Source organism: Triticum urartu, chromosome 3A, assembly GCF_056163025.1.
Source record: "Triticum urartu cultivar PI428250 chromosome 3A, HENAU_Tu73, whole genome shotgun sequence".
Taxonomy (NCBI): Eukaryota; Viridiplantae; Streptophyta; class Magnoliopsida; order Poales; family Poaceae; genus Triticum; species Triticum urartu.
In genome coordinates, this window is record NC_141875.1 from 25,757,026 (window position 1) to 25,780,205 (window position 23,180).

General features: G+C 43.1%; 1 protein-coding gene across 1 annotated transcript; it reads left to right on the plus strand.

Annotated features, from left to right (window-relative positions):
• The first annotated feature begins 14,250 nt into the window (after positions 1 to 14,250).
• On the plus strand, positions 14,251 to 21,790 carry LOC125542470 (LEAF RUST 10 DISEASE-RESISTANCE LOCUS RECEPTOR-LIKE PROTEIN KINASE-like 2.1). Its single transcript, XM_048705515.2, has 4 exons — positions 14,251 to 15,163; positions 17,703 to 17,738; positions 19,614 to 20,796; positions 21,407 to 21,790. The coding sequence occupies exons 1-4, from the start codon at positions 14,416 to 14,418 to the stop codon at positions 21,438 to 21,440; spliced, it is 2,001 nt and encodes a 666-aa protein (XP_048561472.1). The 5' UTR covers positions 14,251 to 14,415; the 3' UTR covers positions 21,441 to 21,790.
• The last annotated feature ends 1,390 nt before the right edge of the window (positions 21,791 to 23,180 follow it).

Genomic DNA, 23,180 nt, shown 5'->3' on the forward strand with positions numbered 1-23,180 from the left:
CTACAAACATATGTGCATAAAAGTATTTTTTTGGTCTAAATTCTCACACAAAATAAAAATACCACGACACACATAATGTATTGATGGGGTGCGGCGTGTCGCCGCGCGGGCATAGCTAGTACCTTTATTATTGATGACTGCAACGCCGGGGCTCGTGTGCCGCCCACCGGAGGCACACGTCGGGGCCGCTCCACCACGCTACTTCTCAGGCTCGCTTGCCGACTGCGACGCTGGCTAGGGGGGCTCGTGTGCCGCCCACCAGAGGCGGCCACTGGTGGCTGCTGCGGGTTTGTCCTGGCTTCTGTGATCCCACCCTGCGGCTCGACGATCCAGACGGCGGCGAGATCCTGGCAGCCGGACCACACCCTGCACTTCCCTCCACCTCCTCGTCGTCACCCCGGACATCTTGGCCCGCACCGACCCGTCCCCCATCTCGCCCGCCGCAGCCGCTCCAGCTCGGCGGGGTCGAGCAGGTGCTCCGCGGGCGTCGGCTCCCGCGCTTTCTTCTCCCGCCGTAGCGGCACCTTGAGGCCCTCGTCCCTAAGTTAAAATTTTACCTGCAGAAAAAACTAATTCGAGATTGCAGTTCAGCAATTGAAGAGAAACATAATCTTAAAGATAAATTTAAAGTAACATTATCGCTGAAGCGAACCTTTGATATGAGAGGATCATGAGGGCAGATATGGTGCCCCAGCGGCGATGGCAAGGGGATGCCGCGGGGAATCAGCCAACGGCGGCGTAACTCCTATCCACGCCGACCAACGGCGGCATATTTGGGCTATCCTTGCCAAAGCTTGAGTTTATTTAGACAGCCCAATCGTGCGTCCAACAACAACGTGCTATAGGGGCGGCCCGGCTAGGTCGACGGCCCACCGAACGATCACCTTAATGATGTTTACTATAGTGCGCTCTCTGGCGGGAAATATGCTAGCATTGTGAGAGAAACCATTGTCACTTCTGCGGAGTTCGTGTCCTGTAGTGCAGGCGTTGTAGCTCCCTCAAAAAAAAATAGTGCAGGCGTTGTAGCGATGTTCATTGAATCGTTGTCTTACTATAGCAAGCGTGTTGTAGCGCTGTTCACTGAAACGATATGTTACTGTCGCAATGGCACGCTAGCGGCTAGTTTAAAATTTGCGGACAAATTTGAAAAAACACAAACATTCTTATTGAAAATATCAAGAAATTTTGACGTTTAGAAGATTTTTCGCAGAAAGCAAAAACGTAATTAAAATTTGAATATTTTCTAAAATTGTGAGAAAATTTTCGAATTCCAAACATTTATTGAAAATATGTACAATTTCCGAAAATTTTGAAACAATTATGAAACCCCCAAGAATTTTTGAAAAAAATCATTTATAAGGAAAAACAGGATTTTAGAAAATGAAATAATTTTTGGTAAAAGGGAAAAAATTAACTTCTGAACAAATTTTGTAAAACACAAACTATTTTCAGTATTACAAACTATTTTTAATGATTTTATTTTTCTAAATTTGTGATTAAAAATAGAATGATAATGAAACAAGAAAAAGAAATATATATATATATATATATATATATATATATATATATATATATTAGTGTTACTATTCATCACCCAGGGTGCAGAATAAGTTATTCTTCACCCTAGGTTATTTTACGATCGTATCATAAATAAATTATGTTTGAAATACAAATAGTTACATTCATATTGATTCACTACATAAAATTTGGTATAAGAAAATAAAAAATTAGATTATAAGACCAGAAATATCGCATTTCATGTATGTTTTTATGTTCGTAACTTTAGGTAACATAAAATATTTTTTACGGCGAATATATATTTTCTTACGTTCTCCTTTTATGTATGAAATAAGACAAAATTTACGAAACCTAAAAATATGGTGCATTGACATCAAAATAGAGAGAGGGTGAAAAATAACTATTCTTCACCCAGGGTGACGAATAGTTATTTTTCACCCCCCCTCTATTTTACCATCAATGCACCGTAATTTTACGTTCCGTAAGTTTTGTCATATTTCCGACGCAAAAAGGGACCGTAAGAAAATATATAATCGCCGTAAAAAATATTTTATATTATGTAAAATTACAAACCTAAAAACATAGTCTAAAATACACATAAACTGCAAATTTTCTTGTCTTATAACCTATATTTTTATTTTTTTATGTCAAATTTTACGTAGTGAATCAATAGGAATGTAACTATTTGAATTTGAAACGTAATTTAATTATGAAATGATCATAAGATTACCTCGGGTGAAGAATAACTTATTCTGCACCCTGGATGATGAATAGTAACACTATATATAAAAAACCTCAATAATTGAAAAACACAGTAATAAAAGCAAACAGAAAATACGAGGTTCAAGGACCTTCCAGAAGTTTCCCAAAACAGATAAAACAAGGCAGGAAATGGTTCCTTATTACCGGGAGTGTATTGCATGTAACAACTGAAATGAGTTGGCTCAATATATCAGATGCTCGCTCGTACGTGTGCTAAGGGTCAACTATTTCAAAAGCACACGTTACTCAATTTTTTTTGAAGAAACACGCATCAAATAGAAAACATCAGAAGGAGTTCCTGTCTGCCACTCTTTGCGGCAGATTGTCGAGGCAACGCACAGGCGGCCTCCAGCTGGGCCAGCCCATTGACAAGTCGGCATCTATCTGGACTATAGCCTCGCCAATGGTTTTTCCTGGAGTTATGGGCCCGGCTTGCTTGGCGGCGTTAGCTTGCAGAGAAGCGCAAGCGCTCGCCTTAGATTTGCACCTCAGTGGGATCATTATTTCATGTGATAATAAGGCATAGTGGCAGGAACGATGCTATTGTTTGGGATATCAGGGAAAATCAATAGTTCTTTGAATCATGTGATATCATGTATGAAGGAAGGGGCACGAATAAAGAAGCTCATAGTGTGGTTAAATTCTTTGTTTTGTTAAACCCGGGTCGCCACATGTGGCTAAGATTTCCCCATGACTCTATATGTATTCCTATTAACTTTCCCCTGATTCAGTAGAGTATCCCTTACTGCTCAAAGAAAAGATCTGGACTATAGCAATCGTAGTTCACAAAATTGAAAAACAAAAATCACAAGGATTTAAATTAAAGTTCACAATTTTAAAAGGTTCACGAAATTTGGAAAAAAGTTCACGGATCTTAAAAACAGTTCACAAAATATTGTAAAAAGTTCACAAATTTGATAAAAACGGAAAATTAAAAAACAAATTGATAAAAACGGAAAATTAAAAAACAAAGTAAAAGCAAAAAGCAAAACAAAATCTTAAAATAAAACAAGAAAACCAGCCAAAAGAAGAGTACAAATTATTGGAAAGAGGTTCCCAAAACTCTGGTGAAAACAAAGACATAGATGGCCTGCACATTTACTTACGTAATGCAGTGAAGGGTATGCGCTGGTTAGTGATTGGAACTATATATCCGGTGTTGAAGGCGCGGTATAAATACTGGGATGTGTCGCATGTAGCAACACAGAAGCAGCGTCACCAGAAGGAACCCAAAAACAAAGTAAATAGAAGAAAACCATATAAGTACAACTTGTATGGAAAAATGGTAGGCATCAGGACATATAATATAAAAAATAGTTAATCATGTGTTGAAAAATGGTAGAACATGCATTAAAAAGTATATATGTGTTACAAAACAAAACAAAATGTAAATTGTGAATGAAAAAATTAGACATATACTGAACAAAAAAAAGTAAGGGGATAAAGTGAACCCAAAAACAAAGGAAATGGAAGAAAACCATAGAACAAAGAAAAAAGGAAAAGAAGTTCGACAAAGGATACCTAAAAGCAAAGAAACTGATGCAAAAAAGAATGAAATTTAGAGAAAAATAGGAAAAATATATTTAAATGGGAAAAAATAAAGGAAAATATACAAAAAAGAATAAGAAATAGAAAATAAAAAATAAGACAAACCAAAGAAATCAATAAACACAAAAAAACAAATGAGATCAATAAAACCCAAAAAAATCGAATGAAAAAGAGAAAAGGGCGAAAGAAAAAACCAATAAAACCAGATAAGTCCACCAGTGTAAAGTAATGAAAAATTTACAATACCAATCAAGCGAGCGAACGAATAGCGACTGAGTGGAAAAACACGCTAATAGGCTGGCCATACGTGCTGACTCCATAGGTGAGTCGTTGTTAGATCATAGAGTAGGCGAAATATAGCTCCGGCGCCGAAAACCGGAGGTGCCGCTTATTGCGCACATAGTCGGGATTTGCATATGGAGTTAACCGAGTGTGGGATATGGCCTGCACACATCCGGTTGCTTTATTTTCTTCAGTTTGGTGCTTTTTACTGTTTTCCAAGCTTCATTTTCCTACATTTTAATTTTTTTATTTTTGTTTCTTCTGTTCTTTTAAATGTTCATATTATTCTTATAATGTTCATAAATTTCGAAAAATTTTGAGTATTTCGCTTATCGCACGCATTGTCAGTAATCATTTTTTAAAGATAAACGTTTTACGAAATATGTGGACATTTTTGGCAACAATAACAATGTTTAGAATTTATTTTTAAAAATATGAACATTTGTTAGTTTCTGAATATTTTTCAAAACAGAGAATTTTTTGAATTTTCTGAAAAAATAGTTTTTAATGGGAACAACAATGGAAATTTCGAACAATTTTAATAAGATGAATATTTATTGAAAACACGAACAATTTCTTGGATAAACATTGGTATTTTTCAAAACTGCAAAAAGAATTTGAAATTTCAAATATTTTTTGAGAACGTGATCAAATTTTGGATATTGAACATTTCTCTGTTTTTTAGGGAATAAAGAAATAAAAAGAATTTTAAAAAGAACAGAACATTTAAGGAACATTCCAGAAGGGGTTTCCCAACACCCGATATTTCTAGTGCGCATACTAGATATAATGAACCGACCCATGTCGAATTTGCTCGGCCGCTGCTCCGTGCGAAGGATCATCAATCTAACGCAAATCGAGGAAAACTGGAAATTCCACCGCTTAGTGTTTCCTTCTTTTTTTTGGAAGATAATTTTTAGGTGCTCCTATATGAAAATCCCTGTTTGAGAACTGCCTTTTCCAAAATAAATAAATAAATAAATAGGTGTGTCAAAATATCGACAAACCACACATGGCGGGTCTCCTTGGCCCTGCACATTTCAGTTTTTTTTTTGTTTTTTTGTTTTTTTTACGTTTGGGTTTTATCAGTTTTGGGAGTAGTTGTTCAACACTACTCACTTTTGCCACTAGAATTTTCAGCTACTTAAAAACGTTATCTTTCCGTTAAAAAATGCCACTCAGCACCCTTATCATTTGGTCAACGACCATTGACCAAGGTGAAGTGACCAAAATCTCTACTCTTATAAAAAGCAGAGTTGGTGATCATGGTGTGCCTGCCATCCTCTAATATAGGCCGTCCGATCTATATCTAACGGATAGAAAGTAAACTATGACAATTTACCCACACTCCTCTCCACATTTGCAGATAAGGCCTTCCATCGTTCATCCTTTTTCTCCCACAAGATAAACTACTCATATAAATGCATCTTGATATTTCGTGCAATGCACGAGCATCTTGCTAGTATCCCTAGAACACACATGCCAGTGCTCCCCTATAACATGTGGGTGCTAGTTATTGGAACACAAGAGTTTCTTAAAATAAAAAATAACCACATGCAAGGATTCAAGCACTCGCGAGCGAAAATATTTTTGCTTCTAATTTCACTCTCTGACTCCTGAAAACTAGGACCCATGGGTTACAGTGAGTTCAAGAGGGAATGATGACAAGTGGGGGCCAACGGTATTTTTGTCACATCAGCCCAGTCAATGGCCTTTGACGGGACAATAACAATCCAGAGTGGCATTTTTGAGACATTCTTAGTGAAAGGATGAAATTTTTAAATAGTTCAATCATCTAGTGAAAAAATTGAGGTGTGCAACACAACTAATAAGCAAACAGATAAAACCCCTTACCCTTTGGCCTTCTTCCATTTTTTTCATTTATTTTATCACAATCCAAAATTTTATGTTAATTATTTTGGTCTTCACCAATTTATCCACTTTGTAACAAAATGTATTCATATGCGTATGGATATTTTTCTAAATCTATAATTATATTCTAAATAAAGGTAATTTCTTTAATATATGAATATTTTATTATATACTGCATAAGAACATATATATAGTCACTCCTTCCAAAAATTTAAGGCACGCTTGAGTTTGCATGGTCTTTGATTCATCATTCTGGCCATTAATATATGCCAAGGTATTTGGATTGAACATGTATAAATGGTATTGCCGCATTTGTCTTTGAAACAATTTTATTTCACATGTCTTTATACTAATTTTGTAGACCTATAATAAGTGAAAAGCATAGTCAAAGTTGTGCGATGAAGACCAGAGAAAGTTAAGTGTGCCTTATATTTTGGGAGGGAGGAAGTACAGCTCTAGGTGAATATTCTCCCATTTTCCATATTTTTAAAAAAATAATAAGTTTTAATATATTTAGTATAAAGCGGAAGTAAAAATATTGGAATTAAAATAAAAAAATCAGTTCTTTAATTTGGCATGACATCAGCAGCCCATTTGTACCCACTCTAGAGTTTCAAATAGGAGGATCCCGCTGATAGGCCACTAAGAGGGACAACTACCATAGTGTGTGTTCTCAAGCGGGAGGCATAATGGGCTGGCCACCAGCGCGACAAAACACATAAATTTTAATTTCTTACTGAAATGTGAAAATGGTAAAATTTAGAAGTTTTACAAATAATGTAAAAACTAGTTAATAATCAAATAAAGTTAATGTCAATGTATTTGAAAAAAATCCATTTCATATTTTAAAAAAGGTTTGGCATAGAACTTTTTACTACCTCCATTTTAAAATATATGTCTTGATAGGCTAAACTAGCCTACCAAAATGTCATATGTTTTGGAACGGAGGCATTATATGTTCATGTAATTGTGAAAGGTGTGACATATTTCCCACAAAAAATGGAAGTAAAGAATGAACAAAGAATGGAAAATAATACATGAAAATAAATAACAAAATAAGAAAAAACACACATAAAATAGAACAAGTTACAAAAAAACATGTTACTGAGTTGCGCCACGTTATAACGACATATAGGATGTTCAATGTTTTTTCGTGGATCGAGCCTGAGCAATACGATTCTAGCCCCACCCCCCCCCCCCCCCCCCCCCTATTAGGAAAAGGCCTGGTAGGGGCGCACCTGTTTTGGCTACTAATGGCGTACTACAAGTGCGCCACTAGCATCACGCCATTAGAATTTATACTAATGGCGCACCTGTGGTGCGACATTAGTATCTGGTATACTAATGGCGCACCATGCAGTGCGCCATTAGTATGCCTCCTAGGGGGCCATATTTATCCATGTGCTCTGGCTTACTAATGGCGCACTAGTTGATGATGCGCCACTAGTGTGCTTTTTGCAGTGCGCCACTAGTATGAATATTAGGGATTTTTTTTCTTTTCTGATATTTGCACAGGTTACAAAACAAATTACTACACAGAATATAGAGAGCACAACATATAAACATTAGATTTATCGAATGCAATAGAAGATTAGTCTCCGGATACAATTCATCATATTACTCTCCGAATTTAAAATACCGAACAAAGTTAGAACATTACAAGTCTCGAGACCGCGAGTAGCGAGTTTGTCGAAAGTAATGCTGCATTCGGAGAAATTTGAGAGATGTGTCCTCTCTTATCTCCGTGCTACTGCTACTGCTATGCCTAAACATGACATAAATACCCTATTTAAGATAAAATAACATAAAATAAAATAGACCATGACTCTCCATTATGGAGAATGGAGATCATCATGTCTTCAATTCTTGCGCTTTGCTTCCTTTTGCATCCAAGAACCTCATTACCATTGTCCATACATTTTTTTCCATCATTTGATTTGCATGTCTCCACTTCTTTTAGAAATCTGGTATGGACAGTTGAGATTCGTAGGATGACCTGGCAGTATGTTCAAAACATTAAGGCTACATTTCTGATACATCAAATGAGGCACACAATTCTCTGGGATTATCTGTTGAAAAACATGGTAATAACTTCATAGTTAGCAATGATGTACTAGTTTTAGAAGTATGCAAAAGATGCACGATGTCGTAATAGTAAAAAATCTTACCAAGGTATCTCCATGGTAGTTACTATAGTTCAACACATGCACTAGTGGCACGTATTGACCATAATGTTGAGGAGTTTGATTGTAGATATTGTAATTCTCAATGTCAGTACAAAATCCGACCAGATGATTTTTTTGCCTTGTAAGTTAATTCGGAACCATCGGTGTAGTGGGTTTTGTCTACCATCTCCCGCACATTCTTTGAAGAATGAACATAAGCTGTTAATGGAAATAAGCTGTCAACTATTTTGAAATAAACAATATAAATTAGTTAATAATTAACTATGTTTGAGAAACTCACATAGCGGTAGAACTGGAGGCGTATCAACAAGGACCCAAATGTCCATATTGTCTTGGTCGATGTCAGGATCACCAAGATCCATGGTGACAAGCATACCCTCATCAAAACCATATATCTTGCAAAATGTTTCCCAATTTTTGCAACCAAAATGGGTTACGCTCCCAGAATTATACAGATTTACTTCAAAATCCACATCGTGATGAGTCCTTAGGTGAATTTTCTTTGTTTCAGAATTTTCATGGTCTTCAAAATTCATCCTCTCCAAGACATAGCGTCTTGCATGGCATGGGATAAGCTATACTCGAATTGTAAAAGATGAAAATTACACGTTGAAATAGTTGAAGTCATGCTTAATTATGAAAATAACACTTGTCGTCGTTGTGTACCGTTTCAACTTCGAATGTCTCCTTGAGCTTAATGCTGAAGCGCCGATCATCGTCCAGGTGAGGCCTGTCGCACAGACCTCGATCGTCGTGGCACCAACCGCACTCCCCCGGGGGACTTTCGTCGTCCGATGACGACATTTCCTACGTTCATAATTCAAAACTACATCATCTCTTGCGTTGGGTCCAATAAGATAATCCACAGTGTGGTGTTGGCCTAAAAACATTTCTTTCTTTAAGCCTGCTACATCCATCTCAAGTATTTATGGTCAAGGGTTAGCAGGGCCATCCAAATGGAATATGTGGTATGGGCTTTTTTAGTAGGTCATCCTAACTGACATTAGTAATAACTATGAGTTGATATCACACTTCTATATGTATAACACAAGAGGCAGTTAATCCTACTTAATTAAGTACTAAGATACCCCTGTCCATGCATTAGTCGCAAGTACCCCATATGTCCTATTTTTAGCAAAGTCATGCTAAAATTCACAGAAAATTTCAGCATGACCTTTGCTGAAAATAGGACATTATGGAGTACCCGAAATTGCCGGAACGGAAGTTAATCGACATTCCGACAAACTCAAGGGCCTCTCGGGGTACCTGCAAAATCATCACGACACGATGGTCGGAGACAAAACCCAACAAACTAGCACCACAATGTGCCAAGCAGTACTAAAAACAAAACTTATGGCAGTTTCATCCAATTTGAATCTGATATCCTAGTGAAATTCAGGTAGCATTCTACAAGTTTCAACTACGAGTAGCGTCCTTGGGGCCAACTCTAATCAATTCAACTACGAGTTGCTGATTCGACAACCTACAAACTGATGACAAATTTATCTGCCATGACCACATCCAGGAACAGTTCTATTATAACACAATATTTCAGGAAAACACTCAAAAGAAAACAATTCTTGTAATACATTGTTAACAGGGCATGGATTTTACTCCTACAGTATCAGCATGAGATATATTTAGCGCGTGCACTCGTGAGTATGTCTATGACTTGTGACAATGTGGCAAAGTTGTACAAAAGAACTCAACCCTTTTTAGTCGGTACATAATATGTTCCTACATGATGACCATCTGTCTCAAAACATAAAAAAAACATCTCTTTATTAACGAAAAGCAAAGAACCTTCCAATGAATGTAATTTAATTAATGAGGTTTCACTTGACCAACATGCTCAGTCGTATCTTTGCTCCACAATTTGAAATATATTGCTCATTGGACTTATCTTGAAGAGCTAGCCATGATAAATTCAAATATCAAAATGAATTTAAATTTTCACACTATACCAAGTCTATAGAAGCCATAATAGGATTGTTGTGCGTTGATGCACGATTGTGATTACTTTGTACATATATTTTGAATTTTTTGTAAACATATTATGGCACAGATGTCACGGAGACTACAAGTCTACTAGCATTTAAAATCATGGATGCATCCATGTTTTCCTACAAAAAGATGAGCTTGTATTTATTTTTTCTGAACTTGAAAAGAAGGGGAAGAGGAGAGGGGAGGGGCACCTGCGCAGGTGCCGGGTAGTGACTGACGGCGGCGAGGTTGCACGGGCGACGGACGGCGGCAGCGAGGTTGCACGGGCGACGGACGGCTCGGAGGAATAAGACGTGCTCTGGCGGGCCTCCTCCTCCTGGTGGACGCGGGCCTCCTCCTCCTAGTGCTCCGGCGGCGACTCCGGCGGCGGAGCGGGCGCGGGGGTCGTCGGGTGCGGGGAAGGCGGCGGGGGCGCGGGGGCGGCGGCGTCGCAGTACGGGTTAGCAATGGGGAAGATAGAAAGGGGACTGGGGATTTTAGTGCGGGGGAGGGTTAGCAATGGCGCACCACCTAGCGGTGCGCCATTAGTAATTTTTTGATAGCAATGGCGCACCTCCTGGCGGTGCGCCATTAGTAATCTTTTTTTGGATAGCAATGGCGCATCCCCTAGAGGTGCGCCATTAGTAATCATTTTTTGGATAGCAATGGCACACCCCTTAGCGGTGCGCCATTAGTAATTTTTTTTTCAGGATTTTTTGTTGCCTAGCGGAGGGCCGGCAGCAGCGTCTTGAACCCTAGGTCTCTCTCGGGGGGAGGGAGGGGGTGGGTGGTGCGCTCGGCCGAATCCGTTCGGGGGAACCGAGCGAGGAGACAGGGAAGGGTGCGGGGGGTCGGCGGCGGCGGTGGAGCGGGGGAGGGTGCGGGGGGTCGTCGGTAGCGGTGGAGCGGGGGAGGGTGCGGGGGGTGCTCGGTGGCGAGGGGGATCTGGCGAGGGGGGATAGCGATCGAGATGGAGGGGGATCGAGATCGAGTGTCCTCATGAATGTTCAATATTTATCATCAAATTTTAAAAAATATTCATGAATTCGAAAAGTGCCCATGAATGAAATTTAAAAATATTCATGAGTTCAAAAAATATTAACAAATTCAATACTTTTTGTGAATTAGAAATTCAATATCATAATAAACATAAATAAATATTCATGAGGACACTAGCTAGAACAGAAAAAAATGATAGTAGTGGCCCACGTGGTGAATAGTGCGCCATTGGTATTTTTGGAAGAAAAAAAATATGTTAGTAGTGGCGCACCACGGGAGTGGTGCGCCATTAGTGTCTATCACACTAATGACGCACCAACACATGGTGCGCCACTGCTATATAGTAGTGGCGCACCGCATGTCTGGTGCGTCATTAGTGTCCATATTATTTATAGCCTTTTTCCTAGTAGTGCCCCCGTCCCTTACCTCGCCAAAGCGCACTCTTTGTAAAGGCCACTCTCACTTTCCCAGGTTGCGACAAGTGTCACACTACATATACGTCACTTGTCACAACTATACCTGGCCAAACCTCGGGCCAGGCCTAGCCAAGCCCGAGGCAAAAAACCCAGGCCCGAGCCCAGCCATCGGGCCTGGTTTTTAGGCGTGATCACGGCCCAAACACATAAAAGCCTGATGGCCTCGGGTCGGCCCCCTTCAGGAAATCGCAAAACGACGGGTCTGGGCCTGGGCCGGCCCGGCCACCGGGCTCAAAATCTAGGCCTGAGCCCGGCCTGGGAGCAGCGTCGGGCCGGGCTTCCCATGGCCAGGACTAGTCGCAACCTACTAGTTTTCCCTTTTAGGTAGATTTGTTTATTCAAAATGTTTAATCTCTCAAACAATGCGTCCAAATCTCGAAGCATTTTCATCATTGGATTTCTCGCGCCGACATCTTCAAAATTAGATTCGATGTTGTTATGTTTCAATGAAAAAAATTCACAAAAAAAACTGAATGAAAAAACCCGAACCAGGAGCACTTTTCCTCTTTCCGACAGGCATGGCCATGCCCCTCGCTGAACCAAATCCATGCCTCTCCTGATACAAAAAAAATAGAAAACACTTATTTTTTTTCTCTTTTGCGAGAGGCACCCCCGTGCCTCTCGCGTAAGCAAATCCGTGTCATCATGAGAGGTAAGTCCGTGCATATGGCGGAAGAAAAAAATGTGTTTTTTTTCATTTTCGAGTGCCTCTCACAGAAGCAAATCCGTGCCTCTACGTGAAGTAAATCCATGCCTCTCGTGGTAGGAAAAAAACATGTTTTTTTCCGTTTTGCAGGAGGCATGGCTGTGCATCTCGCGTAAGCAAATCCGTGCCCTGACAAGAAATAAATTCGTGCTTTTCCTAAAAGAAAAAAGCATGTTCTTTTTCCTCTCTGAGAGGCACGGTCGTGCCTCTCTTGCCTCTCGCGAAAGCAAATTTATGCCTCTCATCATAGGGAAAACAGGAAAACACGTTTTTTTTTCGAGAGACACGACCATGCCTCCATGAAAAGTAAATGCATGCCTCTCTTAGGCTTGTGGTCCAAAACCTATGAAAAAACAAAAAAAATATGTTTTTTTGTGTCAATTTTTGTTGAATTTGTTTTTTGGTCCAAAACTTAAGAAAAGACGAAAAGACCAAAAAAAAATCTAAAAGCCAAAAACACATGCAAAAAAAAACCAAAATCAGAAGGGAGTGTCCTGAGCGCGCCAACTGGCCCGTTCTCAACCCATCCCAAGTGACGACGCTTGGGGAGGCTCCCCAAGGAACGATCTTTGATTAGTTGCTCCCTTGGGCTTGGGGGCAAACCTATTTGATGTTCGTGAGCATCAAAACGTTGTGGCTTCGCTGTAGGTCGGCCACCCGATGCCCAGTTTGGGCCAGCCTACAGTCATATGTTGTTTCTTTTCTGTTCCGTTGCTTTTTTTCTTCATTCTTTTTTTATTTATTCTTTATTCTTTTTTCCTTTTCTTTTCTTTTCCTTTTCAATTTTTTACTTTATCTTTATTTTTCATGTATTATAAAAAGTGCAGTGTGTTACAAAAATGTTCATTGCATATTAAGAAAATATTCGCAGTACATTACAAAAGGTTCACCATGCGTTATAAAAGGTTCATTGTAAATTAGAAATTGTTCGACGAATAATAAAAACGTCCACACTGTTTTAAATTTTGTTCAGCATACGTTACACAAATGTTCAGTGTGTATTCAAATATTGTTCAGTGTATATTACAAAATGCTCATTGCTTATGCTGAAATTGTTCAACGCATTTATTAATAGTTTTTAAATGTTCATCATATATTAAAAAAAGTTCACCGTATAATACTAAAAAGTTCATCATGTATTACTAAAATGTCCATCATATGCTCAGAATATGGTCAGTGTGTATTTTGAAATAATGTTCACCACATGTATAATTCTTTTATAGTACATAAAATTATTAAAGAATATTAAAACATAATAAAAAATGATCAAAAACGAACTAAACAGAGTGCTACAGTAAACGTCTTCTACGTCCCACACGAACGCTTACTGCTAGTGTGCTGGTAATCTCACCACCTCTCTAAGAAAATTATCTCAGACAACATGGGTTACAAGTAACCAAATACCATGCCTTCTGTTTTCGCCTAAACAAGCCGTCAACTAAATAGTCTGCCTTTCATTTTGCCGCAGCCAGGCTAGAGGGAATGGGAGCAACCAAAAACGTGCAAATATTGGTTTTTAGCTAGGCCCAACTAAAACGCACATACAATGCAGGCAAAATCCATGCGAGCACCAATGTCAAGTAATTAAACTCTGATGGGCAAGAATATCAATGTCTTCTTAACCATCCAACCACATGCTTGTTCGCCGTTCCAATATATAAACTGGATAAGATAGCACCCTCCGTACAGGTTGGTCGAATGGCGATTGCCCATTTTCCGCTCCAATTTTTTGAAGTCGACTTTGACGAAGGTGCGCACTCACCTACCGTTTGCCAGTCCCAATCTCCCGACGCAAGCATCACGTAAAGCATGCCGTTATTATTATCAGCACCCACGAACTAAAACCAATTAACTCGGTAGTCTCACACACGGAAGCATAGACATTAGACAAGTCCACGAAATAAAGTGACAAACGCGACACCACATTAGGAAACACCAGTCAAATACACACTCCCCGTTTACCTCTTCTCCATCCCCTATCTAGCTACATCCCTATATTACCAACACACCGTACGTTCTTCCACGCAACGAAACACCACGGCCACCACCCACCCACGGGTCGATCGATCGAACGTACGTCGCGATGCATCTACAAGCGCTCTTCTCCGTCCTAGCAGCAACATGCTTGGTGCTGCACCAATTGACGTTGCCGGCGTCGGCGGCCGTGGCGACGTGCGCGCCCAAGGCGTGCGGGAACGTGACGATCCAGTACCCGTTCTGGCTCACGGACGCCGCCCAGCCGGCGCCGTGCGGCCCGTCGGCGTTCCAGGTGGACTGCCGCGGCGGCCGCGCGTCCCTGGCCCGCTCCTTCCGCGGCGGCTACAAGCTCCTCCGCGTCTCCTACGCCGACCGCGCCGTGGTCGTGGCCAACGACAACGTCCAGACGGACGACGCCGGCTGCCCCGTGCCCAAGATCGACGTCTCCGCCAGCCTCAGCCTCGCGCCCTTCTCCGCCAGCACCACCAACCGCCAGCTCCTCTTCCTCTTCAACTGCACGGCCCCCGCGGCGACGGCGGGGTTCGTCGACGTCACGTGCCCCGGGACGGCGGCCGTGGTGCGGCTCGACGCGCGGTACAACACCACTGAGGCGAGGGCCGTGGCCGGCGGGTGTGACTACGCGGTGGTGCCGGTGGCCGGGTCGTTGTCGCCGGGCGCCAGCGCCGGGGTGGAGTACCCGCGGCTGCTCAGGGAAGGGTACCTGCTGCAGTGGAGGGCGTCGGCCGGGGACTGCGGCGCGTGCGGCGCCAGCGGCGGCCAGTGCGGGTACGACTCCGACGCCGAGGCCTTTGCGTGCGTTTGCGCCGACGGATCATCGCGCCCGGCCAGATGCGGTAAGCACACGCCCTCCCGACTTCTATATAGCAAAATAACGTCTAGTTCAACTAAAAAATAGTCTAATTTTATTTTAAATAAGATTTTCTAAAGTTTGTGTCCAGATTTATATAAAAGTTAGTACTAAAGAAAAATATATGTTAGTAAATCTAATCATACTTTGTCCAAGTTTACGACTTCTTTATTACATATTACTAAATGTACTCATAGATGGGTGCTTTTAAATATGAATGCAATGATGTATATTTTATGCAACATAAACTATATTACTAAAATAATTACTAGTGGAAGTATGAATTTAGATAGTCAAACTACACCTCATATTTTCAAACAATGGTAGTATTTATTTTCACAATTACTACTATCTCGATTAGCTTCTCGTCTTGATGAAGAGAAACATGTAGGTAGATCTGCCAAGATTGTAATTCGAGATTAACTTGAAGTAAAAGGTTTAAATTTTGTCTGAACTAGTTTCATTTTGAAGATCATAATTGTCACGAATTGCAAAACCTATGTGGTATTCTCTGAGCTTTAAAGGGTGTTTGATCCGAGTATAACATAGATGCACGCATGAACGCACAGCACCAGAAGTACACGCTCCCACTTTGTGATTTTATAGTTGCAGACACATCTAGATCAATAGTCGACCCAGTTATCACAGATGACTTACTATCAAAGGACCGCGAAAATGATAGCTTTTTTTTAATAAATTCCACGTAATTTGCACAAGTTATGGCAAAAGCTTCATATTTTAAAAATAACCTTTTATTCTATGTTTGAGTCTACATCACATCCAATACTCCACCGTTTAGATATTGCCGGTAGACGCTCTCATCCTACCATTGCCACTTCAACAACCCCGTGGGTCCTACTAGTAGTTAGTCTAATGTCCGTATCTAAAATGTGGAGCTTTTCTCAAACACCAAATTACCGCGGAGTCCTGCCCAGTATAGTTTGTGCATTAACATGGAGTTTCTTGCTCCATTTAGACCCTCTCAGATAAAAATACGGAGTATATTTGTGCTGAGTCAACTTGTCATGTGCTATTGGTAGCTGGCTAAACTTTTAGGACAAGGTTCCTCCGGTTGACCAGCAACAGTAGCCGTGCTACCGAAACGACGTGCTGAACGCCCTTAGCTTAGCTAGCTTGGACTTGGCTCCTGGGTCAGCGCCTGTCATTGTCGATGATCGATCTCATCGTATCTAAAGTTCTAAACACACAAACAGTATTCTGGCCAAACAGCCAATGGGTTCCGTGTTAGGTCCTACCTAAACCCGTACGTATACTTTAGCCGCAAGTAGCCGGGACTCCACGTCCTCCTCCTCGGCAGCTAGCATGTGTCTACATGCTCCGAGCATGCATCGCAAAGTACGTACGTACTTACGTACACAAGGTTCAAGTTAATCAACTCGACAAACGACGTATGCTTCGAATATGAACTCCACGTCCTCCTCCTCGGCAGCTAGCATGTGTCCGGAAAGATGACCGTGATTTGTTTCGAATATTGTGACCGTCGTCGTTTCTTGGTGCATGCCTATGTGTCGTGTGAACTCAAGGACAGCTAATCGATCTAGCTCAGATGGTTAACTTTCTTGTGTTCAAACCTGTTTGTCAGGGTTCGTATAAGACTTGTAAAGTGAGATGGAGAGAGTACCAGACTTAGCATAGTGATCACATTTTGCTACATTTATGATAGATTTTTTCAGAAAATTTTGTGATCAGTCGTTCGTATGGTGTGCGAAAATCCTACACCTACGAAGAAAACCTACGTATGGTTACGAAACCTTTTATTTAATTTAAACAACCCCCCTCCCTCCCTCAATTTTCAGGCGGGTGGGCCCCAGCCTAACCCAAAGACCAATTCTAATTATTCACGTTTGTTATAGTACTAGCTAGTTAAGTCTAGTATTGCTCGTATGGTGTGCCCATCCATATCGCGACGTCTTTGATGACTTCGTCAAATTTGAGATATATTGGTCCAGTCTTTCGAACATGTTAATTGAGATAGTTTATGCGTGTATGTATTCATAAAGATGCAATGTTTTACAGAAAACTAGAGTTTGTCTGCGTGCACCGAGGGTGCATCGTTAAGTACATGCACACGGTAGAACTCAACTAACTCACGCACGTGTCTGGAGTATGAGCGTGACCTGCATGCTTTGAATATTGTGGTCGTTTGGTCATGCATGCCTACGTGTCGTGTGAACACGACGGTAACCAATCAAGCTTAGGCGTTCGATCTACCGTCCGATTTCTTGTCCCGGCCGGTAAGATTTTCCAATCCATTCAACTAGCTAGTCGTCGTTTAACAGTTCTTACCTAATCAGTGACGCAGCTAGGCCTGCCAAATAGTCCGACAAACGCATGTATGTCCTTAGCACAGTACAAATGCATCACTTTCAGATTAATTAGTCTCCCATCGGGACCTACTTCATTGATTAGTCTTGCAAATACTTATATAATTTGGTCACTTGCTTGGTTGATGCCTTGATGACATTGTGCATGCTCATGTATATTGGCTTTTTCCTTGTATGCAGATGGGAAGAAATCCAGCAACAAGGTCATCCTGATAGGTACGTACCTAGCTGCAACTGTGTGTAAGCAAGAAAGCATGTGCTTCAACAACCATCAACCACATCATATTTGTAACATCGGTCTCAGAACTCTTCCAATGTATAGATGGTTAGATGGGGTGCTAAGTGCATGAAGAGCCTTAGCAACTAAACTCTTCAAAGAGCCTTAGCAACTAAACTCTTTAATGTGTATCTCATTTAATTAGTTGTAGACTGTAACTTATGGCGTGTCTAGCATCTAACATAGTTTCTTCTCGGGGTCATCGAACTTCTCTTTTTTCTGAGTATTTAACCAAAAACTACCACAATTCATGGAAACGTGTCAAAAAACTACCACTTTATGATTTTGTGCCAAAAACTACCACTTTTATCATAATCTGTTGCTAAAAACTACCAAGCGTGAAAACTGCTCGCTTTGGCTCGTTTATGATAGTGTGGCCCACGTGTCAGGACGGAAAAAGTCAGCACCGTTAACTTTGCCGTCACCGTAGAAAGAGATCGAGAGACGGCGACGGCCTTCACCGGAGGCGGAGAAGATGAAGTACTACGGCGGTGCGGCCGGATCTGGAGGAGACGGCGCGACCTGCAGGCGGCGCTCCGGCGCGAGCATGACGGCGGGGGGGGGGGGGGGGGGGGGGGGGGTCCGGGGGAGGCGGATTCAGGGCGGCCGTGTTGGAACTCGTGGTCAAGCAGCCGCGTTTGGAGGAGCATGGAGGTCGGTGATGAGGAAGCTGGCGCGGGCGGAGCCGGCGGGCCGGGCGGAGGCCGGGCCAACTCGAAGACGGCCGAGGCGCGGAGCCGGCCGGGCCGGGTTGCGCGGAGGGCGCGGGAGGCCGGCAGCGGAGGACCCAGCGCGGCGCGCAGGGCGGAGCTGGCTGACGGCGCCCGGAACCGGCATGCGGGCGCGTGGCCAGACGGGAGCGGTGCGAGGCAGCACATCAGCTGTCGGAGCGGGGCAGTGCGGGAGGCTGGGCCGGCCGGAGTGGCGGAGTCGGCGACGGGAATGAGCCGGCGCGCGGAGGCGCCTGTACCGGAGCGAGACGGCGGACGAGCGGGCGCTCGGTAGCCAGGGCGGCGCGGACTGGAGCCGACACGGAGCAGAGGCGATGCTCACGGGCCGGGATGCGGGCGCGAGCTGGCCAGCGCCCGAGCCGGTCAACGGAAGGAGCAGCAGGGACGAGCCGGCGCCCGCGGGAGGAGCAGCAGCACTGCCGGGGCAGGCGGAGCCGGTCGTGCGCAGACTTGGCGAAGACGGAGGGCGGAGCTGGACGGAGGAGCGATGGGGCTGGAGCTGACGGGGAGCTGCAGGCCACAACGACCCACGGGGTCGGAGGCGAGCGGCAGCAGTCCTGAGCGGCAGGAGGGTCAGGCGACGGGCGAAGAGGAGCTGCAGCGAGGCAGAGCTGCCCGCAGGGGCGGCGCAACTGGTCTCGCCTCTGGCCCAGGCACGGCAGACTATGGCCGGCTTGCATCTGGCCGGTGTACAGGCGGCGTTAACGGCTGGGAACGGCTGGCCATGTGCACTTCGCCACGCTGGCATCTAAACTGTGGGGTCGGGCAGTCAGATTCGGGTTTAACCCAGTCAAAGCGAGCAATTTTCACACTTGGTAGTTTTTAGCAACAGATTAAGACAAAAGTGGTAGTTTTTGGCACAAAATCATAAAGTGGTAGTTTTTCAACACGTTTCCATGAATTGTGGTAGTTTTTGGTTAAATACTCCTTTTTTCTTAATTACCTTGTCCCGTCAATTTGCCTACTTGACACAGTCTTGACACCAGGAAGGGCCTTATCATATTGTGCTGGGAATTAGTAATAACTTTTGGTTAGTTTGCATAGTACATATTATACTCAAGTTTAATTTTGTCATAATTTCAGCATCAGTGTCCGCCACAGCTTGCTTGATCCTGCTGGTGTGCCTCGTCATGGCCTTGAAATTTCATCGACAAATCCGCAGCATGAGTTTTGTATCCAACATCATGGACAAAAACATCAAAGCTGACAATGCAAACGTTGAGAAGCTGCTCAAGAAGTACGGCTCCCTGGCTCCCCGGAGGTACAGGTACTCGGAGCTTAAGAAGATAACCAGCAATTTCAAGCACAAGCTCGGCGAAGGCGGCTACGGCGCAGTGTTCCTGGGCACTCTGGGTGATCGGCGGGCGGTCGCTGTCAAGTTCCTGCACCACTCCAGGCCCAACGGCGAGGATTTCCTCAACGAGGTGATCAGCATCGGCCGGACGTCCCATGTCAACATCGTCACCTTGCTTGGGTTCTGCCTCGAGGGCTCCAAGCGTGCCCTCGTCTATGAGCACATGCCCAACGGCTCCCTCGACAAGTACATCTACTCGTCACCGTCGTCCAAGCCGGAGTCCCCGGTGACAAGACTCGAGTGGGAGACGCTTCAGGAGATCGCGACGGGGGTGGCACGGGGGCTGGAGTACCTGCACGAAGGGTGCAACACGCGCATCATCCACTTCGACGTGAAGCCGCACAACGTGCTGCTGGATGAAGGGTTCCGGCCCAAGGTGGCCGACTTCGGCATGGCCAAGCTGTGCGACCCCACGGAGAGCATCCTGTCCATGGCCGACGCCAGGGGCACCGTGGGGTTCATCGCGCCGGAGGTCTTCTCCCGGGGGTTCGGGGTCGTGTCCGCCAAGTCCGACGTCTACAGCTACGGGATGCTGCTGCTGGAGATGGTCGGGGGCCGGAGCAACGTCAAGGCCTACGCCGCCGCCAAGGAAACCGACATGTTCTTCCCGCTCTGGATCTACGATCACCTGCTCGGCGACGGCGGCGTGCTGGTCGCGCGACAGGACGGTGGAGGCGACGCCGAGGAGGAGACCATCGCGAGGAAAATGGCGTTGGTCGGGCTGTGGTGCATACAGACCGTTCCGGCGAACCGGCCGTCGATGGCCAAGGTGCTCGAGATGCTGGAGAGGAGCATCGACGAGCTGGCCATGCCGCCGAGGCCGTACCACCCTTCTTCTCCTTCCAATTCTCCTTCTCTGTCGCACTCACTGCCGTCGAGCTATCCATCTTCTGCATCGGGCTACACTCAAGGGTACGCATCTCAGTCGTAGCAAAGTCCCTACTTTTATAAGACGTTTTAGACAGCTGAAATTGAACTGTTTGGGCAGTTGTCTTAAATGTCTAAACTGTCTTACAAAAATAAATGGAGAGAATAGTACTTATTATAAAAAAAAAGTTTCACTTCATGCTCTCTAGATACTCCCTCCTTTCCGGTTTATAAGACTCAATTCAAAAATCTCACCAACCAAGGTAGATGATGAGTGGTGGAATATTTTTTATAGTTTGCAAAAGCACCCAATTAATGCTCTTGTTTTCCTTAAAAAATTATGTTTACGGATGCATTAATTGCAATGCATGCATGCATAAAGTGCATGTATTGGTCAGTTTTCTCTTAATACTTGCATGCAATGATTTAATGCAACTTGAAGTCTGAACATGTGATGGGGAATAACCAAATTAAGCCTTATAAAATGGAAAAACTAAAATTTTGAGATAAGCCCTATAAACCGGAAAGGAGGGAGTACTTAATTTCAAACAGAGCAAAAGTGTGTTTAGCAATGAAAATCGTCAATACTACTGTATTAGGATGTTTGATCACTTATGAAATTTGATGAACTATAATATATGTTTCTTTCGACCAGATCAAGATCGTTTACAACAGAGAGCACAAAATAACTAAAAGTCTGTTGTACAGTCAGCAGAAAAAGAAGCAGGGATGTCCCGTGAGCAAAGTCAACGTTAGACGTTCGTAACCATTCTTGAGTTGTAGCCAAGAAGTTCTTAATTTGCATGCATGGAGGGGCGATGGACAACAGCAATACTACCCAGCGATGTCCGCATCTCCGTGCGTATTGCTACATATATAGATCCAATTATTATTGAAGCCCGAAGGAATATGTGATTTGTCCTTTAAATAGTTAATACCCCATATGTGAGAAATACATAGACAACTTAATCGTACTTAATGGTGGTGTACCAATTATAATCAACTAAATTATGAGAGATTTGTGTTTTTTCACCTTCTATATCATCATGTGGCTAAGGCCATGCACAAAAGGGCACATGTTTCATTAGCAAGCTCCTCGTGATGTCTGGTGCATCGTTTTTTTAGTACATTGTAGAGCATTTTTTATGAGGTTTGGGATTATCCTCATTACCCGTACTTAATCCAATAATCATGACTCAAGACCCTAATATGTCCACGTCCTTTATTTTCACATGGCATCACATTTGTGTTGCCGACGGTGGCCTCAGTGCCCACACAACGAAAACGCATTTTGAATGTGGCCAGTCATCTGGCCTCTCTCTCTCTCTCTCTTGGAATAAGATGAGAAATATGTTGTTTTTCCCCATGAAGATTTTCAGAGGTGTGCATCCATGGTTATCGATGTTTTCTTTCCTCTTAATCTGGTTTTAATGGGTGTTTATTTGCAATTGGGATTGCCGCCAGTACGAATGAAATACGCGGGAGTTTTTCTTTTGTGGTGCTCCCTGGCACTTAGTTAGGGTTTATAACTTGGCACGGACTTGGGCTGATATTTGCTTGCGTGGACCATCAACATTGCAGTATGCCTGAAGATATATGTCCAAGCTTTGGATTCTAAAAATACATATGTAGAAGCTTTTGCATACGGATAGGTACCTACTGATGGAGTTCTTTTTTCAGTTTAACAGAAAACAGTTTTTTTCTAACAGAAAAAACCGAATGTTAATTGGTTTTCAGATTTGGAAACTGAAAGAAGAACCTGAAAAAACCAAAGAAAATGCTTGATTTTTTCAGTTTTTGGTTTACGGTTTGGTTTTGCACAATATCACCACACGTGAGGCAGTTCCGCATATGCCTGCAATGAAAATAAAATAAAGTCGCAACCAGATGAAAATAAAAGAAAGACGCAACCAGATGAAAAGAAAAAGACGCAACCATTAGTCGTCACATGCAGACACCAGTAACACAAGTGTGACATGCCCTGAAATTCTAGTATCATAAGTACAGACTTGGGGGAGCTTTGCCGGAGACGGGACATGCATTTGACCGGCACAAACCTCCACGTGGTCCTCCTTTCTTCACATGCATGGCCCTCCTCTACTCTCTCTTCGTCCAACTGGATTAATTTGTGAATAGTATTGGATGATTCTCTCCCACATAATGTTCACGGATCACATCATAGTCCTCTCTTCACATGCATGGCCCCCTCTACTCTCTTAGTCAGTGTTGGACATGCCCTTACTTGTCATACAGTGAATGAATATACATACAAACAGACCCTGCCACTTTTAAGTCATGAGGTGTATTTTGAGCGATATGTTGATGAGTTCCACCATGCAGATCATTAGAATGAAAGAGTTGTAAGAGTCGGAGGCTAGGTTGGAAGCAACATCCATCTTAGAGCTAGGCTCCATAAATGGATCTCCACA

Coding starts and splice junctions, on each gene's coding strand:
- LOC125542470 (XM_048705515.2), top strand. CDS start 14,416: ATGCATCTACAAGCGCTCTTCTCCGTCCTAGCAGCAACATGCTTGGTG. Junction 15,164..17,702: donor ATCGCGCCCGGCCAGATGCG/GTAAGCACACGC, acceptor CCTTGTATGCAG/ATGGGAAGAAATCCAGCAAC. Junction 20,797..21,406: donor GCATCGGGCTACACTCAAGG/GTACGCATCTCA, acceptor TCTTTCGACCAG/ATCAAGATCGTTTACAACAG.